The sequence below is a fragment of the Protopterus annectens genome, chromosome 2.part1, assembly GCF_019279795.1.
Source record: "Protopterus annectens isolate FY-2018-M chromosome 2.part1, PAN1.0, whole genome shotgun sequence".
Classification (NCBI taxonomy): domain Eukaryota; kingdom Metazoa; phylum Chordata; order Ceratodontiformes; family Protopteridae; genus Protopterus; species Protopterus annectens.
The window spans coordinates 1,118,492,244-1,118,514,414 of NC_056729.1; the positions used below are offsets into that span (position 1 = coordinate 1,118,492,244).

The 22,171-nt window shown below is 36.5% G+C and overlaps 1 protein-coding gene across 1 annotated transcript in view; it reads right to left on the minus strand.

Annotated features, from left to right (window-relative positions):
- Nucleotides 1-22,171, minus strand: part of LOC122794348 (cytochrome P450 2K1-like) — a 601,970-nt gene that overhangs the window by 473,484 nt on the left and 106,315 nt on the right. Inside the window, exon 2 of the mRNA XM_044062659.1 lies at nucleotides 8,087-8,249. Coding sequence (XP_043918594.1) covers nucleotides 8,087-8,249 — 163 coding nt within the window. The remainder of the gene's footprint in view (nucleotides 1-8,086; nucleotides 8,250-22,171) is intronic.

A 22,171-nucleotide genomic window follows, 5' to 3' on the forward strand; every position in this document is an offset into this window, starting at 1 on the left:
TGTATTTATACATCCAGACACAAAGTGAATATATGATTTCAGTGAGCAGCTAATTGTAACACAAACCATGTGTTTTACTTGGCTGTCTGTCAGAAATGCTCTGGATTTTATGTGGGCAAGACTGACGGACAGCTAAGATTTAGGATCAGGGAACACTTATTAAATATTAGGAATGGTGTTGCCACTAATGCGTTAGCCAAACATGTGTCCTCTGAGGGTAATGATCACACTTTTATGTTCTCAGTCATTGAGAGAATTATTCTCAATGAAAGAAGTGGTGATATAAGGAACCACACAGAGACCTCTGAAACTAGGTGGATTATTAGATTAAGAGCTAATAAAGGAAAGGGCCTTAATGATAGAATACCCCTTAAACCAGTTTTGAAGACTTGGAGGCTGTTTAAATGAAATCAAATTATTTTAATGAATGACAGAGGTATACATTAAATATATTTTAAATGTTTTAATTAATGTGGTTTATGTTACAATGTTTTAATATATATTTATATACGAAATATTTTTTAGTATGACTTTGTACATATTGTAGAATGGTTGGTCTCACTTTAAATATTAATTGATTTGATTTAATTGATTTGATTGGTTTGAATACTGTTTAAATATAGCTGGTTAGGACGAGTTTGTTTGAAGGTCTGAGGAAGTGACATGTGTATCATGAAAGTGCTTACCTATGTAAATAAATTTATATTGGTTTTTATCTACATCTCATTCATGTTTGGACTATGTTTAAACTAGGACATTCCATGTCTTGGTTACTTCACCATTTTTTGTGAATTTTAAATATTTTTCTTTTGTTCATATGCACCCCAAAAATTGTCCATGGCCTGCCCACCCTCAATATCAAGTCAAAATAGTATCTTTATTAATTAAAATAAATGCTCTTACCTCTTTTGCTTTGACACCCAAAGGTGCTTTTGCATTGACACCCAGAGGTGCAACAACAGAGTCCCAAACCTCATACCTGTCCGATCTTTCTTCTTTCTTACTGCTCACACATACTGTATACTTTTTTGTTTCTTTTATTTCTTATCTCTTCTTTGTTCCATCTCCAACAGTTTGTGCATAAGATTTTGTCTCTGGGACATTTTTGGCACAGTCTCTTCTTTTTCCTTTTCTTCTATTTTTTTCCGTCATGTCACTCCATGAAATTGCTGCTCCTTTTCCTGGCTCACTTTGGTTTATTATTTCTTCCATATAATCATTTTGCACCCCCTCTCCCATTGTTGGGTTGGAATTATGCATTTTCAGAGGTAACAGTCTCTCCTTCAAACAATCTTCTCTGAAAACATTCCTCTGTAGCTGAAACAGAGATGGATTCAATCTCCTTTTCCTCCAATGTCACTGTTTTTTTTTTCTGCAGTCACATCAGAAAAAACTCCTGGTAGTGATTCTACAATTTCAACTACATTTACAGCAACTTTCACTCCGGTTTTGGCAAAAGCTGAATTAGCCATGTTTTCTCTGTTCCTCCTGGTTGCCTCCATTCCTGGACAGGAAACAGGAAGTCAGAATGTGTAGCATACAAACTCTTCCCCGACTACCAACAGTATTTATTTTTATTGATATATACATTACATATTATTTACATATTTACATTATTTACTTTTATTTACAAATCTCAGTACATTATAAACTTCAATTTAATCATCCCTCCCACTATTTTATCCATAATCAAAACAATATTTTTCCAAAATCTTTGTCAAAGTCCATTTTCCATTGTATTTAATTTCATTTAGTCTCTTGTTCCATATAGTCAATGAAGCATAAAATATTACTCTGTCCATTTTCCCTTCTTCCTGTTCACATGCACCATAATAACTAAATTCTATTATGTCCATATTTATTTGTTCAAATGTTAACAAACTTCTCATCCTATTATCTTAATAAATTGTGGAAAGAATTATGTAAACTCTTTCACATTTCAAAAATACATGCATAGTAGTCTCAGACTCTCCACATTTATTACATATTCTATCTTGCTTTTTTGTATGGCATATTTGCCTTAAACAGCAATTTTCTAATAGACAATCTCCATAAAAAATCATTACATTCTTTAATCTTTTTATAGTTATTATATTCCATCATTATGGATTTTTTCTTATTTATTTCTAAATCTTTCCATGATCAAGACAATAACATGCTTTCATAATACTTAAGTACCATTCCTTTCTATTTTTCTCACATATATTCTTTTTTATTTTCCATAACACAATTTTGTTTTGGTACTCACAATGTTTTTACATTGTTTTTTAACTTCCATTCCTTACCACAATTCTTTGTATTTATACTGTAGTATAATTTCTATCAAGTTTTTATTTTCCTACACAATTCCTTTTAATACCGTATATAAAATTAAAAATGCTGCATGTATTGTTGGCCTTATTTTACCCAGACCTCCTTGCTCTTATTTCATGTACAGAATCCCTCTTTTGACTGGATTCAGTCTAGAACCCCATATAAAAGAAAATAGAATCATCATTAATTCCTTTTCATGCTTAATAGGAATTATATAGATGTTAGCAACATAAGCAATTTTTCCTATTACCACAATGTTCAACAAGTGTGCTTTTTTCAATATGAAAATCTATTGATTTTCTAAAATTAGTCATATCCTTTACTTAAGTACATTATCCCATTGTTGTTGTCGCTATTCATTCCTTCCAAATGTTATTCCTAATATATCTATATATTTTTCATTGAACTCAACACTTCCTATCATACCTTCAAAACCAGATCCTTTACTTTTCTCCTCATGTATACTTAAACCATTTTTTTAAAATTTATACTTCATTTACTTTTCCATCCATAATTTATTTTAACAATTAATACAATATCATCCACATACTTTTACTTTATTGGCAGTTATACTTCTGTCATAATTTTTACTTGACATTTTATTAATTTCCTTCACTGTTACATTCACTATTACATGCATAACTAATGAGAAAAGTACACTACTACTGGGCAGCCCTGCTTTATTCCACATTTTATTTTTATTTCTTCCCCAATCCAGCCATTTACATTTAGTTTCACATAATTCCTTTCATAAGCAGATTACTTGTAATATTTTTAGCTTACATTATATGCTTGCAAAACTCCCCATAATGATTTATATTGAATATCATAAGCTTTACTTATATCCCCTATCATAAATAAAAATGTAGAAGTAAAGGTTATGATAGTATGGATAATAAGAGAAATAAGTGATGATAACTCTTGACTTCCTTTTCCTTTTCATCCAAATAAATTTTGGTCATACATTCTATCCATTTTTTCTGTAACTATTCTCATAAAAATTATATAATCTGAATTATTCAATGTTATAGGTCTCTTATCTTCATTTCCTTTTTTACATATAATTTTTATAACTCCTGTACATCTCTCTCTCTCTTTAATTCCAGTTTCTAACCATTCATAACTTCTATAAAAAATTATTTAGTGCCACTCTTTCATTTCTTTATACATACCATATTCAATTCCATCCAGTCCTGTTGCAGAATTGATGTTAATATCTTTTAGAATTTCAATTCTTTCATGATTTTTGTTCTAAATGCTCATTATCTTCCTTATTTAAATTTTCACCTTTATAAATTTGTTGTATGTTTTCTTCTCTCTTAAATAATTTCAATACATATTCTTTAATTATTTCATATATTCCTTCTTGCTATCTTATTTGCTTACCTTCCTTTTTTAATTATCTTATTTTTCCTTCTATTATTTTACTCACATATGGTGCTCTCTCTTCTTTCTTTCCTTGTAAACAATATTTTTGTTTATATAACAAATTGATCATTTTAATTTGATTTATTTTATATATTTCTCTTTCTTTTTCATAAAAGGAAATTTTCTTCTCTAAGATTTTTCATACAGTTCACATTTAAAGCTAATATTTTTAGCTTTTAAGAATGGTTAGTATAATAAAATATTAATCCCTTTCATTTCTTATTTTAAGCATTGTTTTTGAATTTTCTCTTCCTTTCAACTCTTTTAACTATCAAATTTTTCTTACTGTGCACCAATCAGCTTGTTCATTTGTCTCCTCCATTTCTTTTTCCTTGTTACTTTTTTAACTTCATGTAGAACCTCTATCACTTACATCTTTTTGTATATTTTTAACACATTCTACTATCTCTTTATCCTGTATAACTTCATTTTCATTTTCTTGCACATTCATTTCACATTCTAGCCATGAATGACCAGTATTGCCACATTGTTTGCACTTTAAATCAATTTTTTTGCATTATGTCCTGTTTTAATACATACATAATATCTTTATCACATTAATTGATTAAATGATCATTTTTCCACAAAAATAAGTTTTTGGTTGACCCCTGTATTTCACAAACTCCTCTTACCGTGAACATCAATAATACTAGGTACATGCATAACATCACTTTCCATTTTCATTATTACTCCACATTCCCATCCCCTAGTCCATAGTTCTCTTTCATCATATATATATTGTCCATTACTTCTCTGCATAGTTACCAACAGTTCTTTTGCATCAATTTCAGTTCTAAACTGGATCAGTATTCTTTTTTGTCTGTAAAAAGCTTTCAAGACATATTCTGACCATCGATCAATATTTTTCTTTTGTTGATATGCACCTACAATATTTTCCATGGCCTGCCCAGCCTCGAATATCAAGTCACAAAAAGTCTCTTTATTAATTAAAATTAATGCTCTTACCTCTTTTGCTTTGACAACCACAGGTACTACGACAGAGTCCCAAACCTTTTACCTCTCCAAACTTTCTGCTTTTTTATAGCTCACATGTTCTGTATATTTCTTTTTTGTTTCTTTTATTTCTTCTTTGCTCCTTCTGTCATAGTTTGTACATAAGTTTTTGTCTCTTCTCCCATAGTTTGTGCATAAGTTTTTGTCTCTTGAACTTTTTCTGGCACAGTCTCTTCTCCTTTTTCTTCTTCTATTTTCTTCATGATGTTGCTGCATGAAATTGGTGCTCCACTTTCTGGTTCACTTTAGTTTACCATTTCTTCCTAATAATCATCCCGCAACCCTCCAGAATGTAGGGTTGTAATTATGCATTTCTCAGAGGTGACTGCCTCTCCTTCAAACAATTTCCTCTGAAAGCTTTCCTCTGAATCTATCTCTGTTACAGCTACAATCTATTTTTCTTCCAGTATCACTGTTTTGTCTGCACCCACAACATCAGAAACAAATTCTGGTAATGATTCTACCATTCCAACTACATTTTCATCAACCTTCACTTCATTTTCAGCTAAAGCTGAATTAGCCATAGTTTCTTCCTGTTTTGCTATTTTCTTCCTGTTTTGCCAGGCTGCCTCCGTGCCTGGAAAGGAAACAGGAAGACAGGATATGTAACACACAAATCCTTCCCCTGACTACCAAGAGGATGGGAAGTTCCCAGATGTCCTTGCAAAATTATCAATAGCAATTATAGTATAAATACCACCATGACTCTCCCCTGGAAACAGACAATTAGTCTACAGAGTCTAGTCCAGTCAAAGAAGAAAATAAATAAATGATCTTTGCCTCTCAGTTGACTTTTAAACTTATACTTTTGTGCCTGTGTAAACACTGGCAGAGATTAGATGATTGCAGAGAAGTCATAAAAATTGTATAACAAAACTCAGTCATCTACTGGCACAGAGGCATTTTATTGCCTGCACCATGTCACCTATGGTTAAACAGGAACTTAGGCAACAGTGGATAGACTGGCAGGAAGAGATGTTTACCAAGATACATGATTTTATTGCTTTATGGGGACCATAATTCCACTGCTGGTTTTCTTTCTGTAGAAGGTTAGATGCTGATTCTAGCCCTCAGTATAGAAATTGCAATAGTCAATGCCTCAGCAACAGATGAAGTAGACTAGTGCTGTGCACATACTGTAGCTTGTATGCATACAACTCCACCTTTACTGATGCATTGCATACTGGTGCTTCTGAGATGTTTGTAATTCTTCAATAGTCTGGGCCATATATATTATGAGAGGGTCACTAATACAAATAAGGGTGAAGCAGCTGGCCTGGTTCTTTGTGGCAGTTGCACTTAGATCTTGGTATTATTCGAATGCAGTTCGGAAACATTGCATGCTCCAAATGAAAAGTGTCAGTCTGTAAATATATTTATATGTTGTAAGTATTCAGTTTACTATAAATATTTTAGACAATGCATTCAGCTTTTTGGCTTCTGTTCTTTATTATCTCATGTACTCTCGGAAGTGCTGTAATACAACTATATGTAGGTGTTTTGAATGATGCACTTATTTTGTTTCTGTGGGCCTACTGGTTCACTTTCTGATTCTTGATTTTCACTGTCATCATCCTGTGTCCTGGATTGCAACTGAAAAGAGTACTTGGACTGGCTCACCCACCTGCTATGAGCAGAAAGCTTGCAAAAATGTGAGCAAACTGTAACTTGGCTGAATAAGAAAGTGTCATGGAGAAAATTACACTTTCCAGGGTCACATAATGGTGGACAACCTATCAGTTTGCATAATAGGCAGCATAATAGGCAGTGCACAGGGTGAGGTATTGCAGGACAAATGCAGAATGAGAAAGGCACAGGTTTGGGACATAGAATGAAATATAAGATTGTATACTTTCAGGACAGGGATACAAAACTGCATACAGATTGCAGGGACAAACACAGTCCTAGGCACACCTGACCATATACATGTTGTGCGTCATGACAATGCAGTATAGAACATGCATGAAGAGAGAGGTTAGCCATGTGCCTGGCAGGTGGTTGTAGCATTTGCAACATTGGCACTACTCAGCACATATAGAGCTGCATAATACAAGATCATGCTAAAAATGTTTTGCCACATTCATGCCATGACATTCCAGGGCAGCAGCATGCACTCACACACATACATGCACGCACACATACTCGCTCACACACATCCATATATGTGCACAGCTTTCCTGCATACTACACACACACACACACACACACACACACACACACACACACACACACACACATGATCTGTTGCTAGGATGAGTTTTGTAACTGAGGACAGCAAGGAATACAGTAGCATGGTAATAACAGGGCATGTACTTATGGAACAGCTGTCCATCTGCTGCAACAGAATTATGACAGCTACAAGCTTTCTGTCTCATATGATACCTCTCGTCAGTCTTACCCCCACACCTTTGGACCATGAGCTCATTCAGCAGACAGAAAATTTATATAAGGCAGAAGACAGGCATTGTTATCAAATGTGTCAACATATTGATAGGATACCACTGAATTCTGGCTAGGATGAGTGGCATCTCTTACAGGGTACTCAGAACTGTAGCAGTAATATTAGCAACATTAATAATGCTAACCACACATTGTATATAGCAGTCAGTAGTTAAGGGCTAAATGTTTGCATAGTTAAGAGTATATGTTGTATACTAAACATCACTTTACTTAACACTATATGGGATGTACACAATCTGTGTACGCAGTTGTCTTAAATATCTTTTTGAATATGCATGCTTAAAGGTGCTTTATTGTAACTGGAAGCTAATTTGCAAATTTATATCTCTGGCCAGAGACTTGACTGAAAAAGGTCTTCAGACTAGCCCAACCACCCAGTTAATAAACAAATAAATACAAACAATAGTTCCCAATTTCAATTCTCATGGCTAGTTTGTACCTTCAGTACAGTATGAACACAACACACACCATGTGTGTTTGACTTGCATTGCAAATGTTCTCTAATAGAAGATGCAGACAGCAAAATCCCTCTCACAGCATCATCTGGATGCATCACCAACAGAGTTTGAGATGCATATTCTGGATGCAAGACAAACTCTATTGTTCAGTTCATATGTGGCTGAATCAGAGGGTCTCAGCCTAATCCTGAACCATTTCCCTACCACACAAGCATAGGGCCCCCAGTCTAATCCTGAACCCCCTCCCTACCACAGAAGCATAGTGCAACCTGACTGTATGGGAAGCTGTGCAAGGAGATGGTGCTGTCCTGTAAACGTGAAGCAGACATTACATATAAGCACTTTCAAACATTCTTTCAACTTTTAATCTTCTTCTCAGATGTTAAGATTTAAAGCAAGATTTTTCTGCTTACCATTTCCATTTGAAAGCAGTCTAAATATTGGAATGTCTGGCCTTTCAGCAAATTCATCAGCATGATCTACAAGGGCATCCTTCACTGTTTCATAGCCCGACAGCACCACCATCGTTTTGGGTCCCATTTGAATGGAGAATATTGACCCATACTTCTTGGATAACTTAAAAATGGAGAATAATAAATAAAACCCATGAGATCATGCTCCTTACGTTGGAAGCAAAATTATATGTAGATGGTTTCTTGTATAAAAATACTTAATGCAATACTGGCAAAATTGTACAGAATTTCTTTGCCGAACAACCATCAGTGTCAGTGTCACGGGCTGAAGTGAGTGATATACAGCAATTATCTGGACGTGTTTAGCAAACCAGCAAAATCAAGTTATGCATCCAATTAACAAGGAGTCATTTAGCAGAACTTCATTCAGAGCAGATAATTGCAAAATTCATTTTACCATGGAGTGTAAATTTTCTGAGTTGGTTTTCATTAAAGTTAGTGAACTATTTTATAAAACCAGGACATTCAAACTCACACAAGTTTAGAATAGCAACCAAAATAAAAAGAACCACTCAAGAGCAGGTATATACTGATAAACACAAGTTGTTTAATATTGTTCATTTAGTGCATTCATTCTGTGCTTTTTTTACTAATGGACTTCAGGAAAAAAGCAATAAACAAACAGTAACCATCTGTTATATCTTGAGAAATGTTGAGTATTCGTTGCAATTGTTATTAAAAAGTAAAATGGTCACATTTCTGTAGCTATATCCAAGATAAATCACAGAAAGTTAGATTGCAGGACATCTTTAGAAGATATCAAGTCGATAAACAAATTTGCTACTGATATTATGGTCCAGATGTGAAGGTACTATAGTGGGCGGCCGCAGTGGTGCAGCAGTTAGCGTTGCCACCTCACAGCAAGAGGTTCTCCGGTTTGATTCTTGGCTGGGGTGCCTTCTGTGTGGAGTCTGCATGTCCCCCTGTGGTCGCGTAGGTTTCCTCTGGGTGCTCCAGTTTCCTCCCACATCCCAAAGACATGCAGCAGGTGGATTGGACACTCTAAATTGGCCCTAGGTTGTGTGTGCGCACATGTGTGCCTTCTGTGGAAGGTTGGGCACTGGGCTGGCAACTCGACACTGTAAAACTCCACTGCCAATCATGAGGGGACAGATGATCCACTGTGGCGACCCCTAACCAGGAAAAGCCAAAAGAAGAAGAAGAATGTGAAGGCTACTTTAGTATAACAATTTGCTTGGAAATATGTTTCTGTATTTTCACAAAAAAAAAAAATGTACAGCTATGACCTTTGCTATATTTAGAATAAAACAACTTCAGGATAACATTTTGGAGTTTTGAAATCAAAGCCATTAGATATAGAGAAATTTGCCTTTGCCACTTTCAGGATTTTCTTGCCACAGTTTCATGAGCATCTTGAGCAAGTCAGTTACATTGTCAATCCAATGGGTAAACTTGAGGCCAGACCTTGCAGATAAGTACCCACTGGGGAATCTTCCTATCATCTTAATACTGCTTTTACAGTAGATGGTTTTGTAGATGTCAGTTTTAAAAGTAAATAAAACTTTACCATGTGTGCAAAGCAGATATCACAGACTTCTACAGTTTATGACTTTTTTGACTAGATCTGGAGCACGCCTTGCTTATTTTAAGTTATATGCCATTAAGCATAGGCTGAAATCCTTAGAATAAGTACTGAAGTCCACCATAGCATTTGCTAATCACTCTTCTGACTTCCCATGAAAAGGAAAGTATCTGGAAGAGAATTTGTTCAGGAGGCCAATGGCACTGCATCAGAGTAAGACAACTTCTATAAATTTGAGGGTACCAGTGTCAGTGAAGCATGCACTCAGTCTATGTTTCCAGTGTCTTGTTTGGCCAATCCCTCTGGTGTGACCCCTTTGAAGGCTGGCATACCTTCATCCCCTGACATGTCTTATGAGACAAAAAAAAAGATGTCATTGGTCCGCCTTAGAGTCACTGTGTCACATTTGGGCTACAATGTTCATATCAATATCTTCAAAGTACAGGGTCAAAGTCCTTTGAGTCATATTCAAGAGGAAGCCAAAAGGGATGGCATCAAAGCCTTGAATGCCCCCATCCCATTCTGAGGGATATAAGCAAGACCATGTATCCAAATCCTAAGTAAAGAGGTTGAAACCCAAAATGACCATAGATAAGCTTGCCCCAGCCACAGGTGACAGGTAATCAGTCGTCTACTACCTGACTGTATATACAGAGTCTTGATGGCCCATGATTTCATGAAATTTAATAAAACTGGGCAATACACCTCTGAGAAAGTGTCTGTATCAGGGCTACACTTTTAAAGAGAAAGAGATAATGGAGAATTTCAACTGGGAGACAAAGGAGTTTACCAGGCCCTGATTAGGTAAGGCATTTTTTGGGTCTGTCAGAGCCCAGGGCTCCTTGCCATAATTGCTGTTTTGGAAGTCCTAGATGATGCCTCTGCCACCGCATTCTTGCAGCTTAATTCCTATCCACAGGTTCTAGGAAAACAGACCACATTTACAGGATCCATCACTCCCAAATTTGCCTTTACAATGATTCAGCAGTAATATCCATAGGTTCCAGTAGGGTATGTTTTGTGATTGCAACCGGGAATCTCATTCCACATGACAAAGGGGAGTGAGATTGTAAACAGGCTTGGAAAAAAAAATGACAAATCAGCTTCCCGACTATTAGGGCCCTTAATTGCCAGCCTCACATTTAAAGTTTCAGGAGTCCCTCTATGATCAGCCGTGGCAGAAGGCAGAGGGAAAGGGGGGTGCAGAGGATAAGGGCCTTATACATCAGATCTTGATCTATATAACCTCAGTTATCTAGTTGCCAGGCACTCAGTGATGCTGATGTGGGTGCGATGCTGTTAATGCATTGTACAAGACAGGTGCTACTATAGGTTCTGGTTTGGAAACAAGTCTGGCTGAGGACTTCACTCATTCCACAACATGTAAAGGCAGAGCTTCTAGATGCTCCTTTTAATAATGAGATAATTTCTGGGCCCTTTGTAGATCAGTTGTTCAAGATGCTGGAGGAGCAGGAGAATATCCTGCAATTCATTAATGAAATTTTTCATGCACCACCCTTTAAGTATGTTACAAACTACCCAAGCAAAAGTTGTTCATTCCCTCCCAAGTAAAACCAGAACAGAGGAAAAAAAGGGGAGTTGGACAAGTCTGGAAAAAAGTGGCAACCTGACAGCAAGGTCAGACCTGGAGGCAACTGAGGGATGTGATAAATAAAGCAGCTATAACAAACAAGAGCACCCCCCCCCCTTAACAAAATTTCCATCCCAACCCTATCCCAATCCACATTATCCCCTTCTCCCAAGATGAGGCAGGACGCAGACTAGCATTCTTTCCACATGAGTAGGAACATATTGTCTAGGACAAGTTCATAGGTTAGTACTAAGCTAACTGCCCTTTTGAGCCATTTTAAGCTTAGCCAATTATCCCTTGTGAGACTCAAACCCTGCACATTGTGTTTGTAAGGCAAACACCTTAACCATTAGGCCACCCTCCCAACTCCAACCCTCAACCCCAAGTTCTATAGTAAAGTGTAGCACAGTAAATTATAAAACACAGTTGCATCTTAAAGTTTTAAAATAGACCAAAATGAATCAGCATACCACCTATTCCAAAAAAGCAGCCACATCTGATAGAAAACCTCATGGCTCAGAGGTCCAAAGAAAAACTGCCAGACAAAAGCAAAAAGAACAGGATTATACTCAAGGTTTTGTACTAGTCTGATAAGAAAGCATAGTAATGGTAACTCATCTTTGATTTTTCCAGGCATTTTCATGGCCCCAAAATTCAGGATGCTGTCACTACAAAATATCTTTCCTTGAACTTCCCATAAGACTTAATAGGGAGTTAACATTTCTAATACGCATCCTTGCATTTTGGTTTGTCTACTGAATGCAGAGTATCAATGAAGTGTCTGTTGTAGTTATTGTTTTTTTGCAGTACAAAGGATGATCACATTTATCGATGCTTAAGAAATTACCTCATCCAGACTCCTACCCTGAAGAAAGAGAAAGGGCTGTAAAAATAAAAAAAAAATTCTGAATTATGGCCATCAAAGCAGGTTGCCTTCCTGAGAGCTCTTTTCAAATCAGACAAGCAAAAAGCATTCCTGCCCCTAGAGAAGATCCTGTTTCTAGCACAATACTTCAGCAAGATTGTCAAATGGCATCAAACTTAGAGAGTCTTGGGTTACATTGTCTCTTTTATTCTTGAGGTTCCCACTGCTGAGGTTGCATATGCAAAAGCTAAAGTGGTATAAAAACAGGTGGAGCCAGCATGTTCATTCCCTGCAGGTCAACACTCCCTTCTTTCCTGCATTAAGAAGGAACTAGCTTGGTGAACTGGGTGGCTTTCTTTGGACTAGGGCATACCCTTCAAGGAGGAGCCACAATCACACACGCTCAACAGACACATCAGAAGTTGCTCGGGTATCCCATGTTGGAGCACTAAGAATGCAAGTATCATGGGTGAAGAGTTGCAGTCATAACTAATCACCCTAGCTTTCAAAGTCAACACATTTAGCAACTGGAAACCCACTTATCAAAACAGATATTTCCTCAGTGATGTGGTATGTAAACAAGTAGGAGAAACCCATCCCTCTCGGTCTCCTGTGCAGGCTTGACCTGCAGGTATAGGAACTGCACAGGTGGCAGGACTGACACACATGGCTCAATACAGCATATTGCTGAGCAACAGCCTGGTAGACCACTTACATATAGATGGATGCTAAAGAGGAAATTATCTTGGATCTAGTTCACAAGAGGGATGCGCCAGAAATATTTTTTTTGCTTCTCCAGAATGCAGAAAACTTTACAAGTATTGCACCAGGATGTACAGAAGAGAGACCTGAATAACTAATGCTTTCTACTTTCCCTAGGTGTGAACGTATCTGTATGCTTTGTCTCCCCGTCTGCTAATCCCCAGGGTATTAAAAAATCTTTGGGAGGAGAGCCCAGAAATGATACTGATAGCATACTTTTGCCCAGGAAGCATTCAGTTTCCCTCCTACTGAGTTTAGCAAACAAAGACCTTCTCAATTCAGAATGTAGACCTTTTAATTAAAACTGAAAGTTTACCATCTACCTAAACTTGAAACTTTAAGGCTGACTGTTTGGATGACGGTATTCAGCCCTACCAGGCACATAGTTTCTAAGAATAGCATCATATCTTAAGGGAGTCCAGAAAACTCAACGAAATTAAAAGAAAAACTGATCATTGGTGCTGAGCATACCTCTAAACCTTTAAGAGTAAGAAATCTGGACAAAGGCACAAATAATGGGGGGACAAAATGTTGCTCTTACAAACTTTGAAAAATCAATAGAATAACAGGTTTTGCATTTGCATGAATTTTCTGAATGATATGAAGTCCAAAACTCAAATATGTGCAATTATTTTCTGACTTCATTCCTCAATGATTTGCCAGAAGTCCACAAGTTTATGAGAAAAAGACCAAAGATATGAGGTGAAAATCTGGACAGTTGAGAGGTATGGTGCTGAGAAAGAGGATACGACATGATTTGAGAACAGGTGTTCCTGGTTCTCACCTACCTGTCATACCTATTCAAAACAGGTCTGTCTTTTGCCTCCATAAAAGTACATGCTTCAGTCATTTATGCTTGTTTACCATTAGAACTACTGGTGGATTAACTGTACCATTGTCCCCGGGCTGTATCCAAATGACCTCTCCACAATGCACACATACGTACACATAGAAACTATATCAAAGCAAGTACGTGTGTGTGTGTGTGTGTGTGTGTGTGTGTGTGTGTGTGTGTGTGTGTGTGTGTGTGTGTGTGTGTAATAACAACAAAAACTGTGCTCTCTGGGATTCACTTACCTGATTATTTTAAATGCATATTTATCAACCTGGTTGCTTTACATTACATTTTTAATAAAGCAAACCTTGTTTGACTACATTTTACATTTGAGCAGTTAAGGACATTTTCCAGCCAGAAATGAAACAAAATTTATGAACTACTTTATTGACTACTTTATTGACTGTACACACTTCACATGTCTGACTGTGATAAAAAGTGAACGCTAAAGCAATTTATTTATAGCAAAGCATACTAGTCATGCAAAGCTATATTAAGGATTCCTTAACCTGACCATGGCAGCAGGGTCAGTCATTTTCAATACAGACAGCCCCCATACCAGACAATATATCTTTCAACTGCTATGATTTAGGCAAAGCACTATGATTTTTGACCTTAGATTTACTCTTACATCTCCTATCTTTACTTCATAAAATAGATCTGTTCAAGTATATAAAAAATATTAAATAACCAAAATAAACCTATGCAAAATTTTATTGCTTACTGTATTAGGTTTAGTAACTGAAGAAAATCTGTACTAAAATCATAAGGAAAGTGCTCCTTTTATGGGTCCCCTGGTATGTTTGTTAAAGGCCAGTGCTATGAATTTAATGTTCAGAAACAGAGTTATGCCCAGGAATTACAGCTTCATTGTTGACTGCATGTCTCTCAGCTGAACAAATATGATATAATAATAATAATAATAATAATAATAATAATAATAATAATAATAGCAGCTACAGTAAGATACTATTAACACTACTATTTACAATTGTAATATATTTAAGTTTGTTTCACACAAATACAGTAGCCATAATAAAGTATTCCAACTTACAATACACAAATATGCACTAGTCCAGCAAAACGAGATTAATAACCATTTAAAATGACACAAGATAAAAGGGTAATTTACCTTTTTCAACAAACATGTCACACCCCATCCTGCAGTTACACCAGTTTTCTAAGGCTTGATTAGTGTGGGTGAACTTTCTGCTGAAATCTTTCTTCTGATTAACAAACCATTAATCTTCTGTTGTGAAGATATCTTTGTCTTGTTGTAGGTAAATAATTTGAGTTTTTGTAAGTAAATATTTTGTTTCTTTAGACTAATCTGCCTTGTTGAAAGTAACTAATAGGTCTCCGAGTCAAACACTGTTTCAATGAGAGGAAAACTGTACTTTCATGATTAGGAGCCTAGTTAGAAATGTTTTTTACTGATTGGTTCCTTAAAACTATATATCCTTGTCTCTAGAATTTAGTGTGGCCATTAAGGTTTGATTGGTGTGGTAGCACTATTTGCTTACATATTTAAACAAAACTAGCTTTGGATCATCTCCACAACAGAAAATTAAGGACTGCTTCTTGCAGGTTGAATTTTTCCCAGTCATCCCACTCTTTTCCTGTTGTGGTTTTAAAAGTCTGGATCTCTCACTTCTATCTCTTGTGGTAATTTGACTACCAACTCACCTCCTCTCTTCTTTCATTGTTATGGTCTGTTGTGTAAGGTATTTATATACTTTTCCCACCTAACAGTCTTGGAGATCCCTGATAAAACTCAATCTTTAAACAATATTAGCCCACTCTAATACATGATCAGACAACATGGATATGCAATTTGCAAACGTCTGTGAAGCCGGTTTGGTAGATATGGGAATCCTAATAAAATGCACTCAGACAACCAGTTAATCTTCAAAGAAACTAACACAGTGTGCAAGAGATGTAAACATACAACCTCCTTGCAGTCAAAAATCTCACTTACTAATGAAGTTGTGAAGAGCATGCAAAATAGATCCCTCACAGATTATTACACACATAGATCTTCATATGCTGAGGCACTTAAAAGAAGACTTCCCAAACCTTAATAAATTCCTACGCCATCCAATAGCAGAACCTTTCCTTTGCAATCATTAAAGCACACACCAAAAGCTACACCAAACACCGCACATAAGCTTACACCCAATGGCAATGGTACAAAAGAACAAAACCCATAATGCAAACAAGTACTTTTTCTAATACTCTTGTCATCAGGGATTCTATTGTATGACAAACAGATGCCTTATTCACCAAGTTAAACAAGTAGCAGATAACTGTTAGTTGCCTGTCTGGAGCCAGGATCCACAATATCATCCATAAACTCAAGTCACTGCACCCAAGTTATTGATACCATTCTGTCATAGTCCATGACGGTGTAAATGACCAAAGACATACCTCAAGGGACTGTATGAAAAGAGACATTATGGATCTGTCTGAATATGTGTGTGTTAAAGGTAGATACAAGCCTTGCATTGACCAGCATTCTACCATCAATAAGGAAAATGCCTTAGAATGTGCACAAAAGAATTATGCTTAATAACTGGATCAGTTTCTGGTGTCATTTTATGGAGTCAGCATTGGAGGATGTGGTTAACAGACCACACCGCTTTTCCAAGGATGATGTGCACCTGTCCCTTCTAGGCTTTAGGATATTGGCTAAAACTTTATCCACCCTCTTAGAGCCTTTTTAGGAATGCCAAAATAAAAAAAAATACTAACATAACAAAAAGACTGACAACAAACTCCATACCCTACAAGGCCTCTGCAATATGCAAAATATAGACATCTGTGCCATTATGGAGACTTTAAAGCCTTAGGAAGTACTCTAGAGCTGCAAGGTTAGAGTGTCTTCCACCCATTTAGACAAACAGCACATACAAGGTCTAAATGATCTATATTAGTAACAAATATACCTCCACAGTGGTAAAACAGCATAATGCCATGGAGTTCATCCACATGCAAATCACCTCAGATGAGGTCCCATCCATATCCTAGGTAGCTATAGGTCATCATCTATGCCCCAAAAGTCTCACATCTCTTACCTAGACCTATTAGAGGCACTCGCCATCCAACCAAATACCCTAATAAAACAATAGAAGTCACCACAATGCCAAAAATCCATAGAAATAGTCGTTTATTAATAAAAAAACAAGACTTCATGCTTTCACCTGTGTCATATAGGCATCGTCAGAGTCATTGTTGTATCCCATAAAATTCCCTTATATAATTCAACTCATCCAATTAACTTAACTAATCAATTAATATTCAATCACATTTAATGAAACAAAATCAGGCTGTGTACAATCACAAATCAAAGCATCAAAACTGTGTTAAAAATTGTTCACCTAACAATGTATTCCTATTTTCCCAACTAGAACACACAAATATTAGTAAAAAGTATTTTGCCTATATTTGCGACATACAAAGCTATGTGAAACCCAGAGCTGTTGCACATGCTCCACTTAAAGAAATCCCAGTCCCTCCGAGCTACACACTCTAGGGACCTAACCTTGTCACCACAATAAACAGAACATGCTGGAGGGATAGATTCCTGTCCCAGAGACTTAACAAACTACTTATCTATATCAAACAAAGCTCCTCATTAGCACTCTTCAAGAAAAATCTTGATGATTAGATAGGAAATAGGAAATTCACCCCGGGGATCACTCCTGTGGCTTTGCTCGACTGGAGCACAGGAAAATAATTTTCTTGGGTGGTGAAAGCCAGGGTACCTTTTGACTAGGCTTCTACAGGCCCTAGGGCTGATAGCCTAGTACCTACCTATGAAAAGTAATAATAAAACAATGCTACCATATATAAGTTGTATCAAATTTGCATGGACCTTAATTTTAAAACACTAGTCATGGAACAATTATCACGTATACCTGTGGATACTGTGGCATTCATTCTCAATTGCCATAAGGTCTGTCTAAGCTGTAATAAAGTTTTGTCATCACCCCCCCCCCCATCATTGTGTTTAACTCTGTCAATGATGAAAAACAGAACTTTTTTAAAACCATCAAATATTTCACTGTGGCAAAACAATGTATTAGTGGTTTTTCTATTTTTCATATCCCTGAGGTGTTCAGCCATTCTGTCATGCAACTTTCAAGTAGTTTTCCCTACATAAAATGCAGGGCAGGTACCACACAGGGCAATATACACTACCATTTTGGTATTACAGGTAGCATGTCCTGGACACTGAATAGTCCTTCCATAACCTTCAACCATCATGTATGGACCCTCATGTATAAATCTACCAAACTTACACATGCAACATTTACACATTAAAGAATTGTAGAATTTATTAGGACCATCCTTATTTATTTCAAAAATTTCCTTTAGATTTCTGCCTCTACTGTAGGTCACCTTTGATCATTCCCCTAGTTTGTTTTTCAATTCACTAGTTATAATTAAATCCCAGCAGTTGTTAATAACCCCTTTTACTGCCACAGCCTCCTGGTTAGGAAGTATAAGAATTGTCTTAACTTGTGGTGTTAATTGGGGTGAATTAATTTTGGCACCTGTGCTCATTGATAGAATTGCGGTATATTTATCTTTACGTTTTCTCTGGATCTCATTCCTACTTTTAATCAATAACTGGGATGGGTAACCCTATTCATAAAGAAAACAATCAAATTTGACATTTCAATGTCAAATGTCAGGTCATCACTAACCAGTCTAGAAAGGCGAACAGTCTGTTTTCTTTCTATAAATGTTGGAACACAGATCTCCAGTCTGGGTGTGTTAATAGAGTAATATATCCCAAAAAACTTCTCATATAGCCTAACATTATGAGTAAATCAAAAAAATTAGTGGTGCTTCTTAAATAGGAAACAAGATAATCTATAGTTTTATTCTTACCAGGCCACAAGAATATCATCAAGTAAATGCACCCATATGATAACATCCTTCATAAAAGGGAATCAAATACAAACTTCCTTTCCCATTCTGCTAGGACTAAGTTTGCATATATGGGGGCACATTTTGACCCCATGGCCACACCAGAGTTTTTCTTAAAGTATTCCCCCTCAAAGTACAAGTAATTGTCTTTCAGTACAATCTCCATCATTTCCATTAACAAATTTCTTTTAATGTTGTGAATTCCATCAACATTTAATAGACTTTCACTAAAAAATTCTAATACAATGTCATGTGGAATAACCGTAAATAAACTGACAACGTCTATGGTGATGAAAATATAGTCATCTTCTATCGGTGTGTCCCTAAGTAACTCCAGGCAATGCCAAGAGTCCTTTAAAATGTGTCCCTTGTTGGTTAGTGCTTTTGTACAAAACACATGAATGTAAGTAACTAAAGGCTCTGTTTTAGAATTTCTGGCAGGTACTATTGGTCTAAATGGAGGATTGTGGGTATTTTTGTGAATTTTAGGGATTCTGAATATTATGGGAATCACCAGGAAGTCAACAGTTAAATAGTCAAGTTCACTTGAATCAATCACATCCTGACAAAAAGAATCATACAGCCACCAGTCATTTTTTGCGTAGGCCCTTTTCACTTCATTTAGAGACACCCTATCATACATGTTACCATTGTTCAAAATATCATACATTTTGCTGACATAATCACTATGTAACATCACAACTGCCCCACCTCTTTTATTGGGTTTCATCACCCTATACTGTCTCGATTCAGCTCACATTTTCAAACAAGCTCTTTCGTTAATAGATAAATTGTCAACAAAAACAGTTGGCTTACATAAAGGTTTTCTAATCTCAAATTCACGTTTGTTCAAAAGTATTAACAACTGTGTTTTGTAAAGGTATAAACATACTTTTAAGTGGGTTTCTTTCACAAATATTTACATCACTTTTTGCATTGAAAAACAATAACAAATTCAGTTGCCTTGTAAATAATTTTAACCTAATCAATGTTTTCACAATGTCTAACCTAAAATTAGGGACAAATGAAAAACCTTTGTTCAAAAGACTAAAATGTCCATCTTCAATTACCATGTCAGTGAAATTCTAAATGGAAAAGTCCCCTTTGGTTAAATGATTAACTCTCACAATCTCATTATCCAGTACATTGGTAGAAACCTGTGAATCTAATGGTTCCAGTAATAATTGTTCCTTCTGTCTGAGTAACTGAATACTTTCCATTGTTGTTTCTGTCTCCCATAAGGGACTAAATCCTGGGATTTGTTCTGAGGTTGTTTGGAATGCCTCAGTAAGACCTGGTGATCTAAAAAAATACCAGTTAATGTCACTATGTTCACCCACTTGATCAACATGCACACCCAAATTATTAGGACCTGGGTTGGAAACCTTTTCAAGTTCAATGGAACCCTCTTCACTGCCCTTTGGTACTGGGTAGGCTCGTTTGTGTCTATAATCATCTGTATCCCTTAAAGCTTTTCTTTGTTTCCAACCAAGCCATCGTCTACAAACTTGGCCAGATCTACAAAAATGTTTTCAAAGTGACTTTTGTTATGTTCAAATAATAAATCATTACTTATACTATCGTGAAGTTCAATAACTTCTTTATGTAAGGCTTTCAATTTGTGGTCATTATCATGTATAATAATACGCATTATTTCCATACCTGTGTTGTCAAATAAATTAAGAAGTTCCCGATGCTTAATAGAACCAGGTATTGTTCCTACTGGGAAACGCCATAAACGTAGACCTTTGGGAACTTGTTTCAGTTCTAATGAGTGATTAAGAAACATATTGTCCATCTGCAGGCTCCTAAGCTTTCACTTGGCCTTATCAAAGCTACTAAGTTTGTCCTGGAATGAACCAAACCCCTCAGGTTACTTAGGGGTAGATGTAAATTGGTATTCTGGCATGGAAAGTAATGACTTAATATCCATAGAAGTCTTTCTGTTATTAGATACAGGATTAGATGATGAACCTTTATTTACATCTCTAGAAGTGCCGGGATGAGTACTTAAAGCAGGAAAATCTTCTGGAGAGATGTATGTAGATTTAAAATATCCATTTGGGTAGACGGTATAGTCCCAGCAGAACCCCTTCCATCATTTTTATGCTGCAACTTCTGTTTAAGCAAATTAGTCAACTCAAATACCTCTTCAAACAGCCTACTCATGGTTGACTTTAACAAGCCTTCTACAGACTGGAAAACATACACTGCCTCAGACTCACAGGCACATTTCTTCCTGGACTTTATTAACACAAACACCCCAGACCAGATGGTGTGCATGCCAACCAGAGGATAAAATATACAATATAGTACTCACCAACAAGGGAGAATGTTGTAACCCCCCACACACACACACACACACACACACACACACACACACAGGCATCACATCCTCACTAGTGAGGTTGGATCACAAAGCTGTCTCCTTCAAAATAAAAATCAATTTGAAAAAAAAAAAACAATTGAATCTGTACTACTCTAAGGTAAACCACATCCTATTAAGCAACAGTTTTTCAAAATTCAAGGGCCCCAACCAGAGACTACAGCTAGCAATACTGAATTATTCACAGAAACCTTGCAAAGGGCCCCCAACCCAAGACTACAGCTATAAATACAGAATTATTCACAGAAAACTTGCACAGATATGTAAATGACTGCAAAGAGGCTTCTGTATCTACAAGTAAGCCAAAAACATACATCAAAAACAAATCCCACTGTTGGAATCCTCACATCAGCATGCTATATAAAAAAAAAAACAAAAGTCATGGCCAAAATCAGAAAGAGCAACTTCTATAAAGAAAATAGTTCTCTGATTCAACTAAACAAGAAATTAAGCAGTCTAATTAAGTCAAACAAGGTTAACTACAAGGCTGGGATAGCCTCTCAGGCCAAGGACAATCACAAGGCCTTCTTCAGCTATGTCTGGAACATTAAAGGTAACAGACATAGCAGTGTGCTGAACTCATTGTTAATGGCATCACCTTCATTGATCAGGGAGACATAGGGAATCTACTGGCTGATAAACTCAGCTCTAACTTCACCACTCACTATCCCTGGCTACCCCTTGTGAAATCCCTTCTAGCACACTCTCCCAACTTTTAGCAGGAATCAGGTCCTGGAAATACACACAAAGGCTAAAAACACTGCCTCAGTGGATCCAGACAATGTCCGTGGTTGCCTTCTGAGTAGTCTAAAGCTTGACCTATCAGGATGACTTCAGGCAATCTTCAACTATAGGCTCAAAACAGTTACATACCAAGTAAATGGAGGACTGCACCGGTCATCCCTCTTCATAAGGGTGGACCATCAATCAACCCCAGGAACTGTAGACCTATCACTCTGACAAGTCTAATATGCAAAGCCATTAAATAAAATTATCATGGAAATAACCAATAAGGACCTTGGCAACCTACAGACAATGGGCCCAACTAATTCCTTTAAGAAGGTCACCAAGGCAATGGATGAAGGTAAAACAGTGCATGCCAGATACC